At 52.7% G+C, this 22,099-nt stretch overlaps 2 protein-coding genes across 3 annotated transcripts in view; one reads left to right on the top strand and one right to left on the bottom strand.

Moving 5' to 3' along the window:
- The window catches only part of QPCTL (glutaminyl-peptide cyclotransferase like), a 76,258-nt gene extending 72,006 nt beyond the window's left edge, over nucleotides 1–4,252 (top strand). Inside the window, exons 5-7 of the mRNA XM_089666198.1 lie at nucleotides 180–279; nucleotides 2,574–2,690; nucleotides 2,771–4,252. Of these exons, the coding sequence (XP_089522324.1) occupies nucleotides 180–279; nucleotides 2,574–2,690; nucleotides 2,771–2,916 (363 nt within the window). The 3' untranslated portion in view covers nucleotides 2,917–4,252. The remainder of the gene's footprint in view (nucleotides 1–179; nucleotides 280–2,573; nucleotides 2,691–2,770) is intronic.
- Nucleotides 4,253–12,719: 8,467 nt separating this feature from the next.
- Nucleotides 12,720–21,696, bottom strand: LOC149430604 (peptidoglycan-recognition protein SC2-like). Of its 2 annotated transcripts, XM_089666196.1 has the most exons (6): nucleotides 19,136–19,813; nucleotides 18,259–18,384; nucleotides 18,113–18,173; nucleotides 17,599–17,800; nucleotides 16,764–16,882; nucleotides 12,720–13,098 (listed from the first exon to the last, which is right to left on the bottom strand). In XM_089666196.1, the coding sequence occupies exons 3-6, from the start codon at nucleotides 18,159–18,161 to the stop codon at nucleotides 12,920–12,922; spliced, it is 549 nt and encodes a 182-aa protein (XP_089522322.1). In that variant the 5' UTR covers nucleotides 18,162–18,173; nucleotides 18,259–18,384; nucleotides 19,136–19,813; the 3' UTR covers nucleotides 12,720–12,919. The 2 variants fall into 2 exon arrangements, 1 of the variants encoding a protein (XP_089522322.1); XR_016309487.1 differs by lacking the exons at nucleotides 12,720–13,098; nucleotides 16,764–16,882; nucleotides 17,599–17,800; nucleotides 18,113–18,173 and having other exon boundaries at nucleotides 18,256–18,384; nucleotides 19,136–21,696.
- Between the last annotated feature and the right edge of the window lie 403 nt (nucleotides 21,697–22,099).

Below are 22,099 nucleotides of genomic sequence, written 5' to 3'. Positions count from 1 at the left end.
GGGTCACAGTCAGGGGTCGGAGGTCACATTCAGGGGTCAGGGATCACAGTCGGGTCAGGTGTTGGGGTCAGGGGTCACATTCAGGGGTTGAGATCAGGGATTTTTGGCCACACAGCGTATGAAGGAGACAGATCCAGTCCCGGTGGATCTGGCTCCTGATTGGTCTCTCTCTCTCTCAGGATCTCTTTGTTCTTCTGGATTTGCTGGGAGCTCCGAATCCTCTGATCCTCAACCACTTCCAGGAGACCGCCAGTCACTACCTGAGGCTCCACTCCCTGGGTGAGGATCCACGTGGGCTGCAGATGGTCCTGGAGAACCAATCAGATGTATCGATGAGTAGTGTGTATGCCCCTCCCCCTCCCCCTCCCCCTCCCAATATTAGGGATTGAAGTGTCATTTCTGGTGAGATCGGAGCTCCTCCCCCACTGATTGCAGCCGCTCATAATCCCCTCCCCCTCGTTTCTGCCTATAGGGGGGGCTATGCTGTCTTGCAGTTTCCTCTGAAGTCCCAGTGTAGCCACGCCTACATGTGCACTCCCACCCACGGAATACCAAGCCCCTCCCCCCTCAAGCAAGGCATTTGATTGGCAGTGGCTCAGGAGGCGGAGCTGTCTGTCCAGCAGGCACAAAGTGAAAGCAGACAATCCTATTTGTAATTGATATTCTGTGAGGGGGTGGAATTATGGGCGGGGCATGTGAAGTCTTGTGATGCAAGCAGTGCATCAGAGAGCCCCATTGGGACATTGGGAAGGCGGAGCTTCTCTTCTCTATACCCCAACCCCCCCCCCAAGCTCATTCTAGATGATATGGCCCCTGGACTCCTCTATACTCCCCCCATGCTCTCTCATTCTCCCCTGTACATTCAGGAATGTTCTCTCTCATTCTCCCCTGTACATTCAGGAATGTTCTCTCTCATTCTCCCCTGTACATTCAGGAATGTTCTCTCTCATTCTCCCCTGTACATTCAGGAATGTTCTCTCTCATTCTCCCCTGTACATTCAGGAATGTTCTCTCTCATTCTCCCCTGTACATTCAGGAATGTTCTCTCTCATTCTCCCCTGTACATTCAGGAATGTTCTCTCTCATTCTCCCCTGTACATTCAGGAATGTTCTCATTCTCCCCCGTACATTCAGGAATGTTCTCTCTCATTCTCCCCCGTACATTCAGGAATGTTCTCTCTCATTCTCCCATGTACATTCAGGAATGTTCTCTCTCATTCTCCCATGTACATTCTGGTATGTTCTCTCTCATTCTCCCCTGTACATTCAGGAATGTTCTCATTCTCTCCCCTGTACATTCAGGAATGTTCTCTCTCATTCTCCCCTGTACATTCAGGAATGTTCCCTCTCATTCTCCCATGTACATTCAGGAATGTTCTCTCTCATTCTCCCATGTACATTCTGGTATGTTCTCTCTCATTCTCTCCCGTACATTCAGGAATGTTCCCTCTCATTCCCTCCCGTACATTCAGGAATGTTCCCTCTCATTCTCCCGTACATTCAGGAATGTTCTCTCTTTCTCCCGTGTACATTCAGGAGTGTTCTCTCTTTCTCCCGTGTACATTCAGGAATGTTCCCTCTCATTCTCCCTTGTACATTCAGGAATGTTCTCTCATTCTCTCCCGTACATTCAGGAATGTTCCCTCTCATTCTCTCCCGTACATTCAGGAATGTTCTCTCTCATTCTCCCGTGTACATTCAGGAATGTTCTCTCTCATTCTCCCCTGTACATTCAGGAATGTTCTCTCTCATTCTCCCCTGTACATTCAGGAATGTTCTCTCTCATTCTCCCCTGTACATTCAGGAATGTTCTCTCTCATTCTCCCCCGTACATTCAGGAATGTTCTCTCTCATTCTCTCCCGTACATTCAGGAATGTTCTCTCTCATTCTCCCCTGTACATTCAGGAATGTTCTCTCTCATTCTCCCCTGTACATTCAGGAATGTTCTCTCTCATTCTCCCCCGTACATTCAGGAATGTTCTCTCTCATTCTCCCCCGTACATTCAGGAATGTTCCCTCTCATTCTCCCCTGTACATTCAGGAATGTTCTCTCTCATTCTCTCCCGTACATTCAGGAATGTTCTCTCTCATTCTCTCCCCTGTACATTCAGGAATGTTCTCTCTCATTCTCTCCCGTACATTCAGGAATGTTCTCTCTCATTCTCTCCTGTACATTCAGGAATGTTCTCTCTCATTCTCCCCCGTACATTCAGGAATGTTCCCTCTCATTCTCCCCTGTACATTCAGGAATGTTCTCTCTCATTCTCTCCCGTACATTCAGGAATGTTCCCTCTCATTCTCCCCTGTACATTCAGGAATGTTCTCTCTCATTCTCTCCTGTACTTTCAGGAATGTTCCCTCTCATTCTCTCCCGTACATTCAGGAATGTTCTCTCTCATTCTCCCCCGTACATTCAGGAATGTTCCCTCTCATTCTCCCCTGTACATTCAGGAATGTTCTCTCTCATTCTCCCCCGTACATTCAGGAATGTTCCCTCTCATTCTCCCATGTACATTCTGGCACGTTCTCTCTCATTCTGTTTTGAACGTCCTCATTCTTTCTTTTTCTGTAGAGAAGCGGTTACATCGGCTGAATCTCCTGCAGTCCCACTCGTTGGAGAATTCCTACTTTCATCCTCATCTGTACTATGGAGCTGTAGAGGATGACCATATCCCATTCCTCCGGAAAGGTCAGTGCCATTCCTCAGCCTCCTCTTCCATGTTACTTTCAGTGGCAGTGAATGATCTGCGTGTTCCTTGTATGTTGTAGGTGTTCCTGTTCTTCACGTCATCTCCACACCATTCCCGGAGGTCTGGCACACCTACGATGACACAGAGGAGAACCTTCACCGACCAACAGTCACCAACCTGTGCCGGATCTTTGTGACTTTCCTTGGTGAGACCCTCGCCCTCTGACCCTGCCGCCATATTGGATTCATGTTTACAGGGAGCTTGACCTGACCGAACTCTCCTGAGGTGAGCCTCCAATGTGGGGCCACAACAGGTCAATCTGGGACATCTTCATATGGGACAATTTACAGTTCTGGTGGAAACGTTTCTCCAACCAAAGTTTTGTCTCCCAAAACCGGGGGGAGGGAGGAAAGCTTTGCCGGAATGTTCTTCTGCGGAAGGCATTGGACAGAAGGTGGTGTGATCCGGGACTTTCCGAGGAGACTTGGAGCTCCTGACGAACGTCTGTCTATCTCCACCATCGATCTTCTGTCCGAGGTCCTTCGTAGGGGTGGCATCATTCCCGGATTGGGATTCTGTGGGCGGCTCAGTCCTGGACTCCCCGAATTCTCCGTCTCCCGCACCCCCGGATTGGTGGTGGCACTTATACTCCAGTGATGGTTCCATTGCTTTGTCTTTGCTGTAGATTTGTTGGTCATTCGATGTGGTCTGTATCTGTGAGTCGTTGTCCCGTGTCCATGCCGGTATGAAGACGAGGTTCACACCTGTGCAGTTGGCGTTTCGGCCATTTTTGTGGTGCTTCTTTGTGATGCATTTTTGATGCGGTTTTTATGCGTTTGTTTTTTTTCAACTTGTTGCTGGGCAGAATGAAACGCATCAAAAATGCATCAAAAACGCACTGCATGCTTTTCTGCAGCGTCTCCATTGAAGTCTACAGAACCAAAAACAATGTTTTGCGTTTAAAAAAGTCCCCGCCCCTTTCCAAAAAAATGCATCACGGCGGGAAACGCGTAGGGGTGAACCCGCCCCAAAGGACATCGTGTTCCATGGACTGCTGTGCGTTTGTGCGAATTGCGGCGGGAAACGCGTAGGTGTGAACCCGCCCCATAGGACATCATGTTACATGGACTTCTGTGCGTTTCTATGAATCGCGGTGGGAAACGCGTAGGTGTGAACCCGCCCCATAGGACATCATGTTACATGGACTGCTGTGCGTTTTTGCAAATTGTGGCGGGAAACGCGTAGGTGTGAACTCGCCCCATAGGACATCATGTTACATGGACTTCTGTGCGTTTCTATGAATCGCGGTGGGAAACGCGTAGGTGTGAACCCGCCCCATAGGACATCGTGTTCCATGGACTGCTGTGCGTTTCTATGAATCGCGGTGGGAAACGCGTAGGTGTGAACCCGCCCCATAGGACATCATGTTACATGGACTGCTGTGCGTTTGTGCGGACCGCGGCGTGAAACGCGTAGGTGTGAACCTGGACTGAGGGCAGAAATCCCGTCTGTAAATACGATATTTGTATATTTTGGGACAATAAACGATTGGTATTGGTTACTTCTGTGCAACATTCAGTCATCCAGAGCAGCCAATGGGAGGGCAATACTAGATCCACTTCCTGTGCTCCCCGAAGTATCAATTCTCCCCTTCCCCCGTGGAGGGAGCACCATGTCATGACTCCGCCCTCTGTAGCACATAGGAGGAAGAGGACCCGAGACTTGGAGAGAAGGGAAGTACACGGCTCCGACTATTGACAGGACGACTTTGTGATCCGAGTCGCATGAAGTTGATGACCCTCCTGGGATATGGATCTGGTCAGGGAAGTCGCAGAGGATCTGGTCAGGTAAGTCGCAGAGGATCTGGTCAGGTAAGTCGCAGAGGATCTGGTCAGGTAAGTCGCAGAGGATCTGGTCAGGTAAGTCGCAGAGGATCTGGTCAGGGAAGTCGCAGAGGGGATTGTTCATCAGTTTCAGCTGCTTTGGTGTTCATGAACTTAACAGGGGCACTAGATGGGCAGCATTGAGACGACCCCCAAAACAGGAATGATTTTACAGGTGGAGGCCACTGACGTTTTTTCCCTCCTCATCTTTTATGACTGTTTTTCCCTCATTCTGCATTTGGCTCGGGTCGGTGTCTCTACTAGTAGCATGGAGGCCATACCTGGACCCTACAGAGGTCACACAGGCAGTCCAACTCCTCCAGGATGGCACATCAATACCTACCATTGCCAGAAGGTGTGCTGTGTCTCCCAGCACAGTCTCAAGAGCATGGAGGAGGTTCCGGGAGACGACAGGAAAGAAGGAAGTTCCGGGAGACGAGAGCACGGAGGAGGTTCCGGGAGACGAGAGCACGGAGGAGGTTCCGGGAGACGAGAGCACGGAGGAGGTTCCGGGAGACAAGCAGTTCCTCTAGGAGAGCTGGACAGGGCCGTAGAAGGTCCTTAACCCATCAGCAGGACCGGTATCTGCTCCTTTGTGGAGGAGGAACAGGATGAGCCCTGCCAGAGGTCTACAAAATTTCCTCCAGCAGGCCACTGGTGGGAATGTCTCTGACCAGACTATCAGAAACAGACTTCATGAGGGTGGCCTGAGGGCCCGACGTCCTCTAGTGGCCCTGTGCTCCCTGCCTGGCACCATAGAGCTGGATTGGCATTGGCCATTGAACCCCAGAATTGGCAGGTCCACCACTGGCCCCCTGTGCTTTTCACAGATGAGAGCAGGTTCCCCCTGAGCACATGTGACACATGAAAGGGTCTGGAGAAGCCGTGGAGAACATTCTGCTACCTGTAACATGGTTCAGTATGACTGTTGTGGTGGTGGGTCAGTGATGGTCTGGGGGGGCATCTCCATGGAGGGACACACAGACCTCTACAGGCTAGACAATGGCACCCTGACTGCCAATAGGTATCGGGATGAACTCCTTGGACCCATTGTCAGACCCTATGCTGGTGCGGTGGGGTCTCGGGTTCCTCCTGGTGCGGTGGGGTCTCGGGTTCCTCCCGGTGCGGTGGGGTCCCGGGTTCCTCCCGGTGCGGTGGGGTCCCGGGTTCCTCCCGGTGCGGTGGGGTCCCGGGTTCCTCCTGGCAATGCCCAGCCTCATGTGGGAGGAGTATGCAGGCAGTTCCTGGAGGATGAAGGAATTGATACCACTGAATGGCCCCCACACTCACCTGACCTAAATCCAATAGAACCCCTCTGGGATGTCATGTTTCAGGCCATCCGACGCCGCCAGGTTACACCTCAGACTGTCCAGGAGCTCAGTGATGTCCTGGTCCAGATCTGGGAGGAAATCCCCCAGGACACCATCCGTGGTCTCATTAGGATCCTCCCCCCGACGTTGTCAGGCATGCATACAAGCACGTGGGGGCCACACAGACTACTGAGGGCCATTCTGAGTTGCTGCAATGACATTTCATGGACTCACCTGCTCCATCATTTCTTCACTTTGATTTTCGGGGTGTCTGTGAATTCAGTCCTCTGTAGGTCCATCATTTCCATCCAATGATGGGGCATCCTTACGTTCCTCACCCATCCCCCGTCCATGTCAGTATAGAGATCCAGCAGGAGATTCCTCCCCATTGGGATCTGATGGGTTCTCAGAGTCTTCCTCTCATTGGTGGAGCTGTGTATATATATGTTTATAGAGGGTCCGGGTCGTGCTGTAATGAGGGTCACACGTCTAGAGTTGGACATCTCTGAAGATCTGGGCAGCCCTGTGGCTGGAGGTCCCTTCATGTAGCATAGAAGAGGGGTGCAGAATTCAGGATTTGGGGAACAGATGTGGCCCTCGGCCGGGAGAACGTGGAGCAGTTGATTAGACGTTTGAAGATCAGAGGCACTGGGCGTGTCACCAGCAGATCACGTTCACGAAGAAGATCTGCCAATGGCGAGGATCCCAAAACAGCTGAACATGTCTCCATCCCGGACCCAGGACTAAGGGGGCTGACTAGGTGACCCTCCACAGAAGGTGAGGTCTGTTACTGATGGGATTTGGGGGAATGATGGTGGCCGTGTTTTGGGACTTTCCAGGGATGATAGAGGCCGTGTCCTGGGATTTGGAGGAATGATGGTGGCCGTGTTTTGGGACTTTCCAGGGATGATAGAGGCCGTGTCCTGGGATTTGGGGGAATGATGGTGGCCGTGTTTTGGGACTTTCCAGGGATGATAGAGGCCGTGTCCTGGGATTTGGGGGAATGATGGTGGCCGTGTTTTGGGACTTTCCAAGGATGATGGAGGCCGTGTCCTGGGATTTGGGAGAATGATGATGGCCGTGTTTTGGGACTTTCCAGGGATGATGGAGGCCGTGTCCTGGGATTTGGAGGAGGTGATGGCAGCCATATCCTGGGATTTGGGGGAATGATGGGGGCTGTGTCCTGGGATTTGGGGGGTTATGGTGGCCGTGTCCTGGGATTTGGGGGGTTATGGTGGCCGTGTCCTGGGATTTGGGGGGTTATGGAGGCCGTGTCCTGGTATTTGGGGGGTTATGGAGGCCGTGTCCTGGGATTTGGGGGGTTATGGTGGCCGTGTCCTGGGATTTGGGGGGTTATGGTGGCCGTGTCCTGGGATTTGGGGGTTATGGTGGCCGTATTCTAGGATTTTGGGAGTTATGGCGCCCGTGTCCTGGGATTTGTGGAGGCAATGGCAGCCGTGTTCAGGGGTTTTGGGGGATGATGGCAGCCATGTCCTTAGATTTGGGGGGATGATGAAGCTGTGTCCTGGGATTTGGGGGGTTATGGTGGCCGTGTCCTGGGATTCTGGGGGAATGATGGTTCTGGGATGTGGGGGGATGATGGCAGCCATGTCCTTGGATTTGAGGGATGATAGAGGCTGTGTCCTGGGATTTGGGGGGGTTATGGTGGCCATGTCCTGGGATTTGGAGGAGGTGATGGCAGCCATGTCCTGGGATTTGAGGGATGATGGAGGCTGTGTCCTGGGATTTGGGGGGGTTATGGTGGCCATGTCCTGGGATTTGAGGGAAGATTGAGGCCGTGTCCTGGCATTTGGGGGGTTATGGTGGCCGTGTCCTGGGATTTGAGAGATGATGGAGGCCGTGTCCTGGGATTTGGGGGGTTATGGTGGCCGTGTTCTGGGATTTGGGGGGTTATGGTGGCCGTGTTCTAGAATTTTGGGAGTTATGGCGCCCGTGTCCTGGGATTTGTGGAGGCAATGGCAGCCGTGTTCTGGGGTTTTGGGGGATGATGGCAGCCATGTCCTTAGATTTGGGGGGGATGATGAAGCTGTGTCCTGGGATTTGGGGGGTTATGGTGGCCGTGTCCTGGGATTTGGGGGAATAATGGTGGCCGTGTTTTGGGACTTTCCAGGGATGATAGAGGCCGTGTCCTGGGATTTGGAGGAATGATGGTGGCCGTGTTTTGGGACTTTCCAGGGATGATAGAGGCCGTGTCCTGGGATTTGGGGGAATGATGGTGGCCGTGTTTTGGGACTTTCCAGGGATGATAGAGGCCGTGTCCTGGGATTTGGGGGAATGATGGTGGCCGTGTTTTGGGACTTTCCAAGGATGATGGAGGCCGTGTCCTGGGATTTGGGAGAATGATGATGGCCGTGTTTTGGGACTTTCCAGGGATGATGGAGGCCGTGTCCTGGGATTTGGAGGAGGTGATGGCAGCCATATCCTGGGATTTGGGGGAATGATGGGGGCTGTGTCCTGGGATTTGGGGGGTTATGGTGGCCGTGTCCTGGGATTTGGGGGGTTATGGTGGCCGTGTCCTGGGATTTGGGGGGTTATGGAGGCCGTGTCCTGGTATTTGGGGGGTTATGGAGGCCGTGTCCTGGGATTTGGGGGGTTATGGTGGCCGTGTCCTGGGATTTGGGGGGTTATGGTGGCCGTGTCCTGGGATTTGGGGGTTATGGTGGCCGTATTCTAGGATTTTGGGAGTTATGGCGCCCGTGTCCTGGGATTTGTGGAGGCAATGGCAGCCGTGTTCAGGGGTTTTGGGGGATGATGGCAGCCATGTCCTTAGATTTGGGGGGATGATGAAGCTGTGTCCTGGGATTTGGGGGGTTATGGTGGCCGTGTCCTGGGATTCTGGGGGAATGATGGTTCTGGGATGTGGGGGGATGATGGCAGCCATGTCCTTGGATTTGAGGGATGATAGAGGCTGTGTCCTGGGATTTGGGGGGGTTATGGTGGCCATGTCCTGGGATTTGAGGGAAGATTGAGGCCGTGTCCTGGCATTTGGGGGGTTATGGTGGCCGTGTCCTGGGATTTGAGAGATGATGGAGGCCGTGTCCTGGGATTTGGGGGGTTATGGTGGCCGTGTTCTGGGATTTGGGGGGTTATGGTGGCCGTGTTCTAGAATTTTGGGAGTTATGGTGCCCGTGTCCTGGGATTTGTGGAGGCAATGGCAGCCGTGTTCTGGGGTTTTGGGGGATGATGGCAGCCATGTCCTTAGATTTGGGGGGGATGATGAAGCTGTGTCCTGGGATTTGGGGGGTTATGGTGGCCGTGTCCTGGGATTCTGGGGGAATGATGGTTCTGGGATGTGGGGGGATGATGGCAGCCATGTCCTTGGATTTGGGGGATGATGAATCTGTGTTATGGGATTTGAGGGCTGATGGAGGCTGTGTCCTGGGATTTGGGGGGTTATGGTGGCCATGTCCTGGGATTTGAGGGAAGATTGAGGCCGTGTCCTGGCATTTGGGGGGTTATGGTGGCCGTGTCCTGGGATTTGAGAGATGATGGAGGCCGTGTCCTGGGATTTGGGGGGTTATGGTGGCCGTGTTCTGGGATTTGGGGGGTTATGGTGGCCGTGTTCTGGGATTTGGGGGGTTATGGTGGCCGTGTCCTGGGATTTGGGGGGTTATGGTGGCCGTGTTCTGGGATTTGGGGGGTTATGGTGGCCGTGTTCTAGGATTTTGGGAGTTATGGCGCCCGTGTCCTGGGATTTGTGGAGGCAATGGCAGCCGTGTTCTGGGGTTTTGGGGGATGATGGCAGCCATGTCCTGGGATTTGGGGGGTTATGGTGGCCGTGTCCTGGGATTTGGGGGGTTATGGTGGCCGTGTCCTGGGATTTGGGGGGTTATGGTGGCCGTGTTCTGGGATTTGGGGGGTTATGGTGGCCGTGTTCTAGGATTTTGGGAGTTATGGCGCCCGTGTCCTGGGATTTGTGGAGGCAATGGCAGCCGTGTTCTGGGGTTTTGGGGGATGATGGCGGCCGTGTCCTGGGATTTGGGGGGTTATGGTGGCCGTGTTCTGGGATTTGGGGGGTTATGGTGGCCGTGTTCTAGGATTTTGGGAGTTATGGCGCCCGTGTCCTGGGATTTGTGGAGGCAATGGCAGCCGTGTTCTGGGGTTTTGGGGGATGATGGCAGCCATGTCCTGGGATTTGGGGGGTTATGGTGGCCGTGTCCTGGGATTTGGGGGGTTATGGTGTCCGTGTTCTGGGATTTGGGGGGTTATGGTGGCCGTGTTCTAGGATTTTGGGAGTTATGGTGCCCGTGTCCTGGGATTTGTGGAGGCAATGGCAGCCGTGTTCTGGGGTTTTGGGGGATGATGGCAGCCATGTCCTTAGATTTGGGGGGGATGATGAAGCTGTGTCCTGGGATTTGGGGGGTTATGGTGGCCACGTCCTGGGATTCTGGGGGAATGATGTTTCTGGGATGTAGGGGGATGATGGCAGCCATGTCCTTGGATTTGGGGGATGATGAATCTGTGTTATGGGATTTGAGGGATGATGGAGGCTGTGTCCTGGGATTTGGGGGGTTATGGTGGCCATGTCCTGGTATTATGGGGGAATGATGTTTCTGGGATGTAGGGGGATGATGGCATCCATGTCCTTGGATTTGAGGGATGATGGTGGCCATGTCCTGGGATTTGAGGGAAGATGGAGGCTGTGTCCTGGGATTTGGGGGGTTATGGTGGCCGTGTGCTGGGATTTGAGGGAAGATTGAGGCCGTGTCCTGGGATTTGGGGGGTTATGGTGGCTGTGTCCTGGGATTTGAGGGATGATGGAGGCCGTGTCCTGGGATTTGAGGGATGATGGAGGCCATGTCCTGGGATTTGGGGGGTTATGGTGGCTGTGTCCTGGGATTTGGGGGGTTTTGGTGGCCGTGTTCTGGGATTTGGGGGGTTATGGTGGCTGTGTCCTGGGATTTGGGGGGTTATGGTGGCTGTGTCCTGGGATTTGGGGGGTTTTGGTGGCCGTGTCCTGGGATTTGGGGGGTTATGGTGGCCGTGTCCTGGGATTTGGGGGGTTATGGTGGCTGTGTCCTGGGATTTGGGGGGTTTTGGTGGCCGTGTTCTGGGATTTTGGGAGTTATGGCGCCCGTGTCCTGGGATTTGTGGAGGCAATGGCAGCCGTGTTTTGGGGGACGGCAGCCATGTCCTTAGATTTGGGGGGATGATGAAGCCGTGTCCTGGTATTCTGGGGGAATGATGGATCTGGGATGTGGGGGGATGATGGCAGCCATGTCCTTGGATTTGAGGGATGATGGTGGCCGTGTCCTGGGATTTGGGGGGATGATGGCAGCCATGTCCTTGGATTTGAGGGATGATGGTGGCCGTGTCCTGGGATTTGAGGGATGATGGAGGCCGTGTCCTTGGATTTGGGAGGGTTATGGTGGCCGTGTCCTGGGATTTGGGGGGTTATGATGGCCGCGTCCTTGGATTTGGGGGTTATGGAGGCCGCGTTCTGGGATTTGGGAGGGTTATGGTGGCCGTGTCCTGGGATTTGGGGGGTTATGGTGGCCGTGTCCTGGGATTTGGGGGGTTATGGTGGCCGTGTCCTGGGACTTGGGGGGTTATGGAGGCCGTGTCCTGGGATTTAGGAGAGATGATGCAGCCATGTTTTCCTACCCCCATGGACACCTCCAGCACTGTCAGCGTTGTCATGGTCATTGCAGAAATAGAAAATCCATTTTTGTTAATATTGATTGATCATTAGAGGGAGGAGTCTATGCCCATAGAAGGGAGGAGTCCATGCCACACCCACCACGCTGCAGTCACACGCCCATAGGCGGGTGGAGTCCATGCCACACCCACCACACTGTAGTCACATACCGCCATAGACGTGAGGAGTCCATGCCACACCCATCACACTGCAGTCACACCCCCATAGGAGGGAGGAGTCCATGCCACACCCACCACACTGCAGTCACACTCCCATAGGCGGGAGGAGTCCATGCCACACCGACCACACTGCAGTCACACCCCCATAGGAGGGAGGAGTCCATGCCACACCCACCACACTGTAGTCACACACCTATAAGAGGGAGGAGTCCATGCCACACCCACCACACTGCACATACCCCCATAGGTGGGAGGAGTCCACGCCACACCCACCACACTGCAGTCACACCCCCATAGGAGGGAGGAGTCCATGCCACACCCACCACACTGTAGTCACACACCCATAAGAGGGAGGAGTCCATGCCACACCCACCACACTGCACATACCCCCATAGGTGGGAGGAGTCCACGCCACACCCACCACACTGCAGTCACACCCCCATAGGAGGGAGGAGTCCATGCCACACCCACCACACTGTAGTCACACACCCATAAGAGGGAGGAGTCCATGCCACACCCACCACACTGCACATACCCCCATAGGTGGGAGGAGTCCATGCCACACCCACCACACTGTAGTCACATACCGCCATAGACGTGAGGAGTCCATGCCACACCCATCACACTGCAGTCACACTCCCATAGGCGGGAGGAGTCCATGCCACACCGACCACACTGCAGTCACACCCCCATAGGAGGGAGGAGTCCATGCCACACCCACCACACTGTAGTCACACACCCATAAGAGGGAGGAGTCCATGCCACACCCACCACACTGCACATACCCCCATAGGTGGGAGGAGTCCACGCCACACCCACCACACTGCAGTCACACCCCCATAGGAGGGAGGAGTCCATGCCACACCCACCACACTGTAGTCACACACCCATAAGAGGGAGGAGTCCATGCCACACCCACCACACTGCACATACCCCCATAGGTGGGAGGAGTCCACGCCACACCCACCACACTGCAGTCACAATATCACTCAGAGAGTTCCTCAGAAGTCACATTTATTGAGGTTTTTAGTAGAATATAACACAGAATATACAGATGGAGGTTTTGGGGCCCCTCCGGCCTCCCTTCAGTGAACACATGTTGGGGCCCCTTCCTCGGTGAACACATGTTGGGGCCCCTTCCTCAGTGAACACATGTTGGGGCCCCTTCCTCAGTGAACACATTTTGGGGCCCCAGCTTTAAGCCTGGAAGCGGGGCCAGGTAGTGATGGTGCTGTAGAAGGTGTTTCCGGGACAGTCGGTGGCGGTGACATTGCGGTGTCCCTTCAGGATGTAGGCGGACTTGATGTAGCCCTTGGTGACCCCACAACTGATGAGATTCTTCACGGCATTCTGGGCGGCGGTGTTGGGGTTATGGCCTATAAGAATCCGTATAATCAGTGCAATGTTCAGATCATAGGGCCACTCCACCCAAACATGGTATTTCATCTAGACGTGGAGTCTGGTGGTTCCTGGTGGGAGGACTCCAGCCGTCAGATCTCCACAGCATAGTAACTGGCCCCACCCACCTCAGGGATTTCCCACCCCTCTATTCTCCACAATAGAAAGGAAAATTTCAGCAGGGATGGTGGGACCTCCTCATGATGACCAGAATGTACAGATCCCAGAGTCCCCAGGAGGTACAGGAAACTGCAACCAAACACTGATAGACCAGTTGTGGGTGGAGAGACCCCAATACAATTAATACAATTCTGCATCTGGACATTATTATTATTATTACATGGAGTTTGTATAGCGCCAAAGGGTTTGCTCAGCTCTGTACAATGAGGGGGGCAATACATGGCCCAGTACAACAAAGACAGACGGTACGAGGGGTAAGAGGGCCCTACTCTTCCGAGCTTACAATCTAGGAGGGGCATTGTATGGTAGCTATGACAACTGCCGAAACATTTCTCTGCTACCTTCTTATTGGCCATCTCTGGTCTGCTCTAGTAGTGACACCAAATACTAACCACTCAAACCAGGGAGTTGTCAGTGTTAGAGGATGAGGGTTGGAGGACGAGGGTTAGAGGACTAGGGTTGGAGGGTTGGAGGACTAGGGTTGGAGGGTTGGAGGACTAGGGTTGGAGGGTTAGAGGACGAGGGTTGGAGGGTTAGAGGACGAGGGTTGGAGGGTTAGAGGACGAGGGTTGGAGGGTTAGAGGACTAGGGTTGGAGGGTTGGAGGACTAGGGTTGGAGGGTTGGAGGACTAGGGTTGGAGGGTTGGAGGACTAGGGGTGGAGGGTTGGAGGACTAGGGTTGGAGGGTTGGAGGACTAGGGGTGGAGGGTTGGAGGACTAGGGTTGGAGGGTTAGAGGACGAGGGTTGGAGGGTTAGAGGACTAGGGTTAGAGGACTAGGGTTGGAGGGTTAGAGGACGAGGGTTAGAGGACGAGGGTTGGAGGGTTAGAGGACTAGGGTTGGAGGGTTAGAGGACGAGGGTTAGAGGACTAGGATTAGAGGGTTAGTGGACTAGGGTAGGAGGGTTAGAGGACTAGGGTAGGAGGGTTAGAGGCTTAGAGTTAGAGGGTGGGAAGACAAGGTCTAAAGTTAGAGGGTTAGAGGACTAGGGTTAGATGACGGGTTGGTGGACTAGGGTTGGAGGGTTAGTGGACTAGGGTAGGAGGGTTAGAGGACTAGGGTAGGAGGGTTAGAGGACTAGGGTTAGAGGACTAGGGTTAGAGGGTTAGTGGACTAGGATTAGAGGACTAGGGTTGGAGGGTTAGAGGACTACGATTAGAGGACTGGGGTAGGAGGGTTAGAGGACTGGGGTAGGAGGGTTAGAGGACAAAGGATTACAGTTAGAGGACTAGGTCTAAAGTTAGAGGGTTAGAAGACTAGGGTTAGAGTTAATGGACTAGGTTTGGAGGGTTAGAGTTAGTGGGTTGGAGGACTAGGTCTAAAGTTAGAGTGTTAGACAAGGGTTAAAGTTAGAGGACTAGAGTTAGAGGGTGAAAGGACTAGGATTGGAAGGTTAGGGATAGAGGACTAGAGTTGGAGGGTTAGTGGACTAGGGTTAGGGATAGAGGACTAGGGTTGGAGGGTTAGTGGACTAGGGTTAGATGACAGGGTTAGAGGACTAGGATTGGAGGGTTAGGGATAGAGGACTAGGGTTGGAGGGTTAGAGTACTATGGTTAGGGTTAGAGGACTAGGGTTGGAGGATTAGAGTACTATGGTTAGGGTTAGAGGACTAGGGTTGGAGGTTTAGAGGACAAGGGTTAGAGTTAGAGGCTTGGAGGACTAGGGTTAAATGACTAGGGTTAGAGTTAGAGGATTGGAGGACTAGAGGACAAGGGTTAGGAGACTAGGGTTAGATGACTAGGGTTGGTGGACTAGGGTTAGAGGACTAGGGTAGGAGGGTTAGAGGACTAGAATTAGAGGGTTAGAGGACTAGGGTTAGAGTTAGTGGACTAGAATTAGAGGGTTAGGGTTAGAGGACTAGGGTTAGAGGACTAGGGTAGGAGGGTTAGAGGACTAGGGTTAGAGTTAGAGGCTTAGAGTTAGAGGGTTGGAAGACAACGTCTAAAGTAAGAGGGTTAGAGGACTAGGGTTATGGTTAGAGGACTAGGGTTAGATGACGGGTTGGTGGACTAGGGTTGGAGGGTTAGAGGACTAGGGTTGGAGGGTCAGAGGACTAGGGTTAGGTTTAGAGGCCTAGGGTTGGAGGACTAGGGTTGGTGGACTAGGGTTGGAGGGTTAGTGGACTAGGGTTGGAGGGTTAGTGGACTAGGGTTGGAGGGTCAGTGGACTAGGGTTAGGTTTAGAGGACTAGGGTTGGAGGGTTAGTGGACTAGGGTTGGAGGGTTAGTGGACTAGGGTTGGAGGGTTAGAGGACTAGGGTTGGAGGGTTAGAGGACTAGGGTTGGTGGACTAGGTTTGGAGGGTTAGAGGAGTAGGGTTATAGTTAGAGGACAAGGGTTAGAGGACTAGGTTTGGAGGGTTAGAGGACTAGGTTTGGAGGGTTAGAGGACTAGGTTTGGAGGGTTAGAGGACTAGGTTTGGAGGGTTAGAGGACTAGGTTTGGAGGGTTAGAGTTAGAGGACTAGGGTAGGAGGGTTAGAGGACTAGGGTTAGAGTTAGTGGACAAGGGTAGGAGGGTTAGAGGACTAGGATTAGAGGGTTAGAGTTAGTGGACTAGGGTAGGAGGGTTAGATGACTAGGGTTAGAGTTAGTGGACTAGGGTAGGAGGGTTAGAGGATGAGGGTTAGAGGACTAGGGTTAGAGTTAGTGGACTAGGGAAGGAGGGTTAGAGGAGTAGGGTTAGAAGACTAGGGTAGGAGGGTTAGAGGATGAGGGTTAGAGTTAGTGGACTAGGGTAGGAGGGTTAGAGGATGAGGGTTAGAGTTAGTGGACTAGGGTAGGAGGGTTAGAGGACTAGGGTTAGAGGGTTAGAGTTAGTGGACTAGGGTTGGAGGATTAGAGGATGAGGGTTAGATTTAGTGGACTAGGGTTAGAGTTAGTGGACTAGGGTAGGAGGGTTAGAGGATGAGGGTTAGATTTAGTGGACTAGGGTTAGAGTTAGTGGACTAGGGTAGGAGGGTTAGAGGACTAGGGTAGGAGGGTTAGAGTTAGTGGACTAGGGTCGGAGGGTTAGAGGACGAGGGTTAGATTTAGTGGACTAGGGTTAGAGTTAGTGGACTAGGGTTAGAGTTAGTGGACTAGGGTAGGAGGGTTAGAGGACTAGGGTTAGAGGGTTAGAGTTAGTGGACTAGGGTCGGAGGGTTAGAGGATGAGGGTTAGATTTAGTGGACTAGGGTTAGAGTTAGTGGACTAGGGTAGGAGGGTTAGAGGACTAGGGTTAGAGGATGAGGGTTAGATTTAGTGGACTAGGGTTAGAGTTAGTGGACTAGGGTCGGAGGGTTAGAGGACGAGGGTTAGATTTAGTGGACTAGGGTTAGAGTTAGTGGACTAGGGTAGGAGGGTTAGAGGACTAGGGTTAGAGTTAAGGTTAGCAGGTCAGGTTTGGGGTTACAGATAGGATCAGAGGAAGGATTTAAAGAACCTGAAGACTCACATTACCGGGAGATCATTTCACACACTTACTCATGAAGGAACCAAAGACACTGATGCCGATGGAGTTGGAGTTGTAATTAGGTGCGTGAGCTCCAACCGATGTCCAGCCACGGCCCTCGTACACCAGGCCATCCTCTCCAACCAGGAAGCTGCAGGAAACAGGACACATTTTTTGGAAGCTGTTTGGGAAGTGGGTAGGTAGTGTTCTGAGTAAGGGCTGTCCTGTTGGTATTGTTTTAGTATGGTACTGCAGTCGTCTCAGGACAGGTTGCCTGGTTACTGGTCCAAATTTCTACTCACCAGAGGACCCCCCCACCCCACCACTCCCTTGGTTTGTATAACAATGGTGCTCTTTATCCTGTAAGATGTCCGCTTTCAGTAATCTATAGAGGGCCACCTATGGGCTCTATCTCCCTGAGAGGAATGCTGGGTGAGACCTCCACCTATCCAACCATCATCTTGGAGGACCCGCTGTCAGTCACGGACTTGGCCAATGATAATGCAGCATTTCTCATTCTATTTTATGTGTATAGGAGCAGTGAGTGTTTCCAGCTCCGCGATGAGAAGAATCACAAGGCCTGGAAACAACTGTCATCAGTCTCTAGTCAACCCCTAGAAGGCCCAGTTGTTATAATGGATGCCGTCTTCCTGGTCTGTGGCTGGATGTTAATGGGTTATTGTACCCCATGTTAGTACATTGGTCCTCATGTCTGATACAGTAGGTCCTGGTAGGTGACATTCTCTGTGTAAAATATAGTTACTCCCATGTATGAGAGTCCCCACCTCCCCCCAAGTCCACCGTAATGGCCATGACCTGCTTTTGTCATCTACACACCAGCAATGGCATCTTCACCATCCATCTTACTTGTATCCAATGTCACACCAGCCATTGCTGTTCATGTGGTAGTTCTGTATATTCTTGGCTTGGGTGGTGCAGGCAGACTGGGTGGAGCAGGCAGTCCCCTCAGTGTGGTGAACGACGACATATGTGACGGGAGTGGTCATGGCGGTACGGCAGGTGGCGGCACGTCCTCCCCATTGGGACTTGGTCAGGATGGTGGGGCAGCCTGGGGGATAAATGACAGGATAGGTTGTTGCCATTTCTTTCCCCTCATCATAACAGGGACCACTACCCCACCCCAGCCCCGTATGGGCAAGGTGTAATGATTACCGGCCTCGGGGTGACGATGGATAGAGGCCTACAACTGATTATAGAGTGGAGAAGAGGAAATATAGAGCAAAGTTCTGAATCCTGGACCTCAATTAGACTGGAAGTTCCATTCTTGCAGGGTTGTATGAGAGTCATAAGACAGCAGTGAGTTCTAGTCTTCCCCAGAGACAGACAACCAAGCTTTGTGACCACACAGGTAGGTACTCACCATAAGTGACTATGCAGAGGGCAGCGAGGAGGGTGAGGGTACGCAGCATGATGAAAGTCACCTGCAGGACAGACACAGACAGCTGAGAGATATGAAGGTACAGAGGGGTCTCCGTATATGGGACTGCACTTCCCTACAGGACTTACCTGTCTCAGGTAGGTTGAGTCCAAGTTCTGGCTGGAGGCTCCACTATTTATTCCCTAGGTTCTAGTGGCGTAAAGGTCACATGAGAGACTGATGACACTGTAGGTGATTGCTGTACAACACTCCAGCTGTGAAGGGAATGACATAACTCATCTTGGAATCATTTCACATCGTACACAACCTAACGTTAGAGAAGACTGAGGTCAGTACTGGATGGAGGAAACTCTGCAGAAGATTGCACCTCGCAGAGCATTCCCCCATCCTCTGCACACGCCACAGCGGCCCTGACACGCTGATAAGAGGCGCTAAAACAGAACTGTGTATTTTTCATGTTTGTTCACCAGATTTCTGTTCATATCAGACCTCAGAGGTCAGTCCTCACAACACGTGCAGCTTTCACTGCAGATACTAATAACGTCTTCTATACCTTAGAATATGGATCATGAGAGGTTCTCCTATGAATGATGAGAGGTTCTCCTATGAATGATGAGAGGTTCTCCTATGAATGATGAGAGGTTCTCCTATGGATGATGAGAGGTCCTCCTATGGATGATGAGAGGTCCTCCTATGGATGATGAGAGGCCCTCCTATGGATGATGAGAGGTTCTCCTATGAATGATGAGAGGTTCTCCTATGGATGATGAGAGGTCCTCCTATGGATGATGAGAGGCCCTCCTATGGATGATGAGAGGCCCTCCTATGGATGATGAGAGGCCCTCCTATGGATGATGAGAGGCCCTCCTATGGATGATTAAAGGTCCTGATATCTCCATATAACCATTCATAAGCCTCAAGAGGGCTGGAGCCTTCTGACGGTTGGGTGACATAGAAACTCATAGAATCATTTTATATCTAATAATCAGGGAGGTGAAGGCCTACCCCTTCCAGATGGTGTCATGGACTCCCCATGGTGGTAGATCTCAACCATTTCCATATATCCAGAGACTGGAAACTCGGAACCAACTGATCTCTCCCAGGTGATATTCATTCCTGCATTCCATGATCTGCAGATACAATTCAGTACAGCCAGCGCTCAGGAGGATTCTATCTTGTAGGGAAACTTGAAAATACGTCATTACCGGTGGAACGTTCTTTTGTAATGTTTATATGGAAAACAGTTACATAGTCTGGTTGAAAAAAGACACACGTCCCTCCAGTTTAACCAAAATCCAATGGTAGATGGTGTCTATGGCTCTGCTGCTTCCAGGCTGTGATAAAACACTATAGGACACAGAAAATGCACCAGCATCACACGACACTTTCAAAAAAACTTTTATGAAATTAAAAATAAAGTCTGGTACTTACACACAGTTTTCAACAGACCCATCTTGTCATACAAAAACACCTACATAGAGACCAGACTGACCCTCAGTACACAGAAGTTCTTGTAGCTGATCCTGATAGATGGTATGCAACCGCTGTCTTTGGTGAAGAAGGGAGGTGAGGAACACCGGAGGTAAAAATGGGAGGTGAGGCACACCGGAGGTGAAAATGGGAGGTGAGGCACACCGGAGGTGAAAATGGGAGGTGAGGCACACCGGAGGTGAAAATGGGAGGTGAGGAACACCGGAGGTGAAAATGGGAGGTGAGGCACACCGGAGGTGAAAATGGGAGGTGAGGCACACCGGAGGTGAAGATGGGAGGCGAGGAACACCGGAGGTGAAGATGGGAGGCGAGGAACACCGAAGGTGAAGATGGGAGCTGAGGCACACCGGAGGTGAAGATGGGAGGTGAGGAACACCGGAGGTGAAGATGGGAGGTGAGGAACACCGGAGGTGAAGATGGGAGGCGAGGAACACCGGAGGTGAAGATGGGAGGCGAGGAACACCGGAGGTGAAGATGGGAGGCGTGGAACATCGGAGGTGAAAATGGGAGCTGAGGAACACCGGTGGTGGTGATGGGAGGTGAGGAAGACCGGAGGGGAAGATGAGAGATGAGGAACACCGGAGGTAAAAATGGGAGGTGAGGAACACCGGAGGTGAAGATGGGAGGTGAGGAACACCGGAGGTGAAGATGGGAGGTGAGGAACACCGGAGCTGACAGTTGTGCGCTAAGAACATGGAGGTGACAACAGGGAGATGAGAAGCACTTTGGTTAAAATGCGGGGTGAGGAACACCAGAGGTGAGGAACACTGGAGGTGAAGATGGGCGGTGAGGAACACTGGAGGTGAAGATGAGAGGTGAGGAACACCGGAGGTGAAGATGAGAGGTGAGGAACACCGGAGGTGAAGATGAGAGGTGAGGAACACCGGAGGTGAAGATGAGAGGTGAGGAACACCGGAGGTGAAAATGGGAGGTGAGGAACACCGGAGGTGAAGATGTGAGGTGAGGAACACCAGAGGTGAGGATGGGAGGTGAGGAACACTAGAGGTGAAGATGTGAGGTGAGGAACACCGGTGGTGAAAATGGGAGGTGAGGAACACCGGACGTGAAGATGGGAAGTGAGGAACATCGGAGGTGAAGATGTGAGGTGAGGAACACCAGAGGTGAGGATGGGAGGTGAGGAACACTAGAGGTGAAGATGTGAGGTGAGGAACACCGGTGGTGAAAATGGGAGGTGAGGAACACCGGACGTGAAGATGGGAAGTGAGGAACATCGGAGGTGAAGATGGGAGGTGAGGAACAGTGGAGGTGAAGATGGGCAGTGAGGAACACCAGAGGTGAGGAACACCGGAGGGGAAGATGAGAGGTGAGGAACACCAGAGGGGAAGATGAGAGGTGAGGAACACCAGAGGGGAAGATGAGAGGTGAGGAACACCAGAGGGGAAGATGAGAGGTGAGGAACACCAGAGGGGAAGATGAGAGGTGAGAAACACCAGAGGTGAGGATGGGAGGTGAGGAACACCAGAGGTGAAGATGTGAGGTGAGGAACACCGGTGGTGAAAATGGGAGGTGAGGAACACCGGACGTGAAGATGGGAAGTGAGGAACACCGGACGTGAAGATGGGAAGTGAGGAACATCGGAGGTGAAGATGGGAGATGAGGAACAGTGGAGGTGAAGATGGGCAGTGAGGAACACCTGAGGTGAGGATGGGAGGTGAGGAACACCGGAGGTGAAGATGAGAGGTGAGGAACACCGGAGGTGAGGATGAGAGGTGAGGAACACCGGAGGTGAAAATGGGAGGTGAGGAACACCGGAGGTGAAAATGGGAGGTGAGGAACACCGGAGGTGAAGATGGGAGGTGAGGAACACCGGCGGTGAAGATGGGAGGTGAGGAACACCGGAGGTGAAAATGGGAGGTGAGGAACACGGGAGGGGAAGATGGGAGGTGAGGAACACCGGAGGTGAAGATGGGCAGTGAGGAACACCAGAGGTGAGGAACACTGGAGGTGAAGATGAGAGGTAAGGGACACCAGAGGTGAAAATGGGAGGTGAGGAACACCAGAGGTGAAGATGGGAGGTGAGGAACACAAGAGATGAGGATGGGAGGTGAGGAACACTAGAGGAGAAAATGGGAAGTGAGGAACATCGGAGGGGAAGACGAGAGGTGAGGAACACCGGAGGTGAAAATGGGAGGTGAGGAACACCGGAGGTGAAGATGGGAAGTGAGGAACATCGGAGGTGAAGATGGGAGATGAGGAAAAGTGGAGGTGAAGATGGGCAGTGAGGAACACCAGAGGTGAGGAACACTGGAGGTGAAGATGAGAGGTGAGGAACATCGGAGGTGAAAATGGGAGGTGAGGAACACCGGAGGTGAAGATGGGAGGAGAGGAACACCAGAGGTGAAGATGGGAGGAGAGGAACACCAGAGGGGAAGATGGGAGGAGAGGAACACGGGAGGGGAAGATGGGAGGAGAGGAACACGGGAGGGGAAGATGGGAGGTGAGGAACACCAGAGGTGA

Source organism: Staurois parvus, unplaced genomic scaffold (assembly GCF_062004578.1).
Source record: "Staurois parvus isolate SC_StPar_1 unplaced genomic scaffold, SC_StPar_1.0 ptg002598l, whole genome shotgun sequence".
Classification (NCBI taxonomy): Eukaryota; Metazoa; Chordata; class Amphibia; order Anura; family Ranidae; genus Staurois; species Staurois parvus.
Note: the sequence above shows the minus strand (reverse complement) of the source record. Positions and strands in the feature narration are given on the sequence as shown.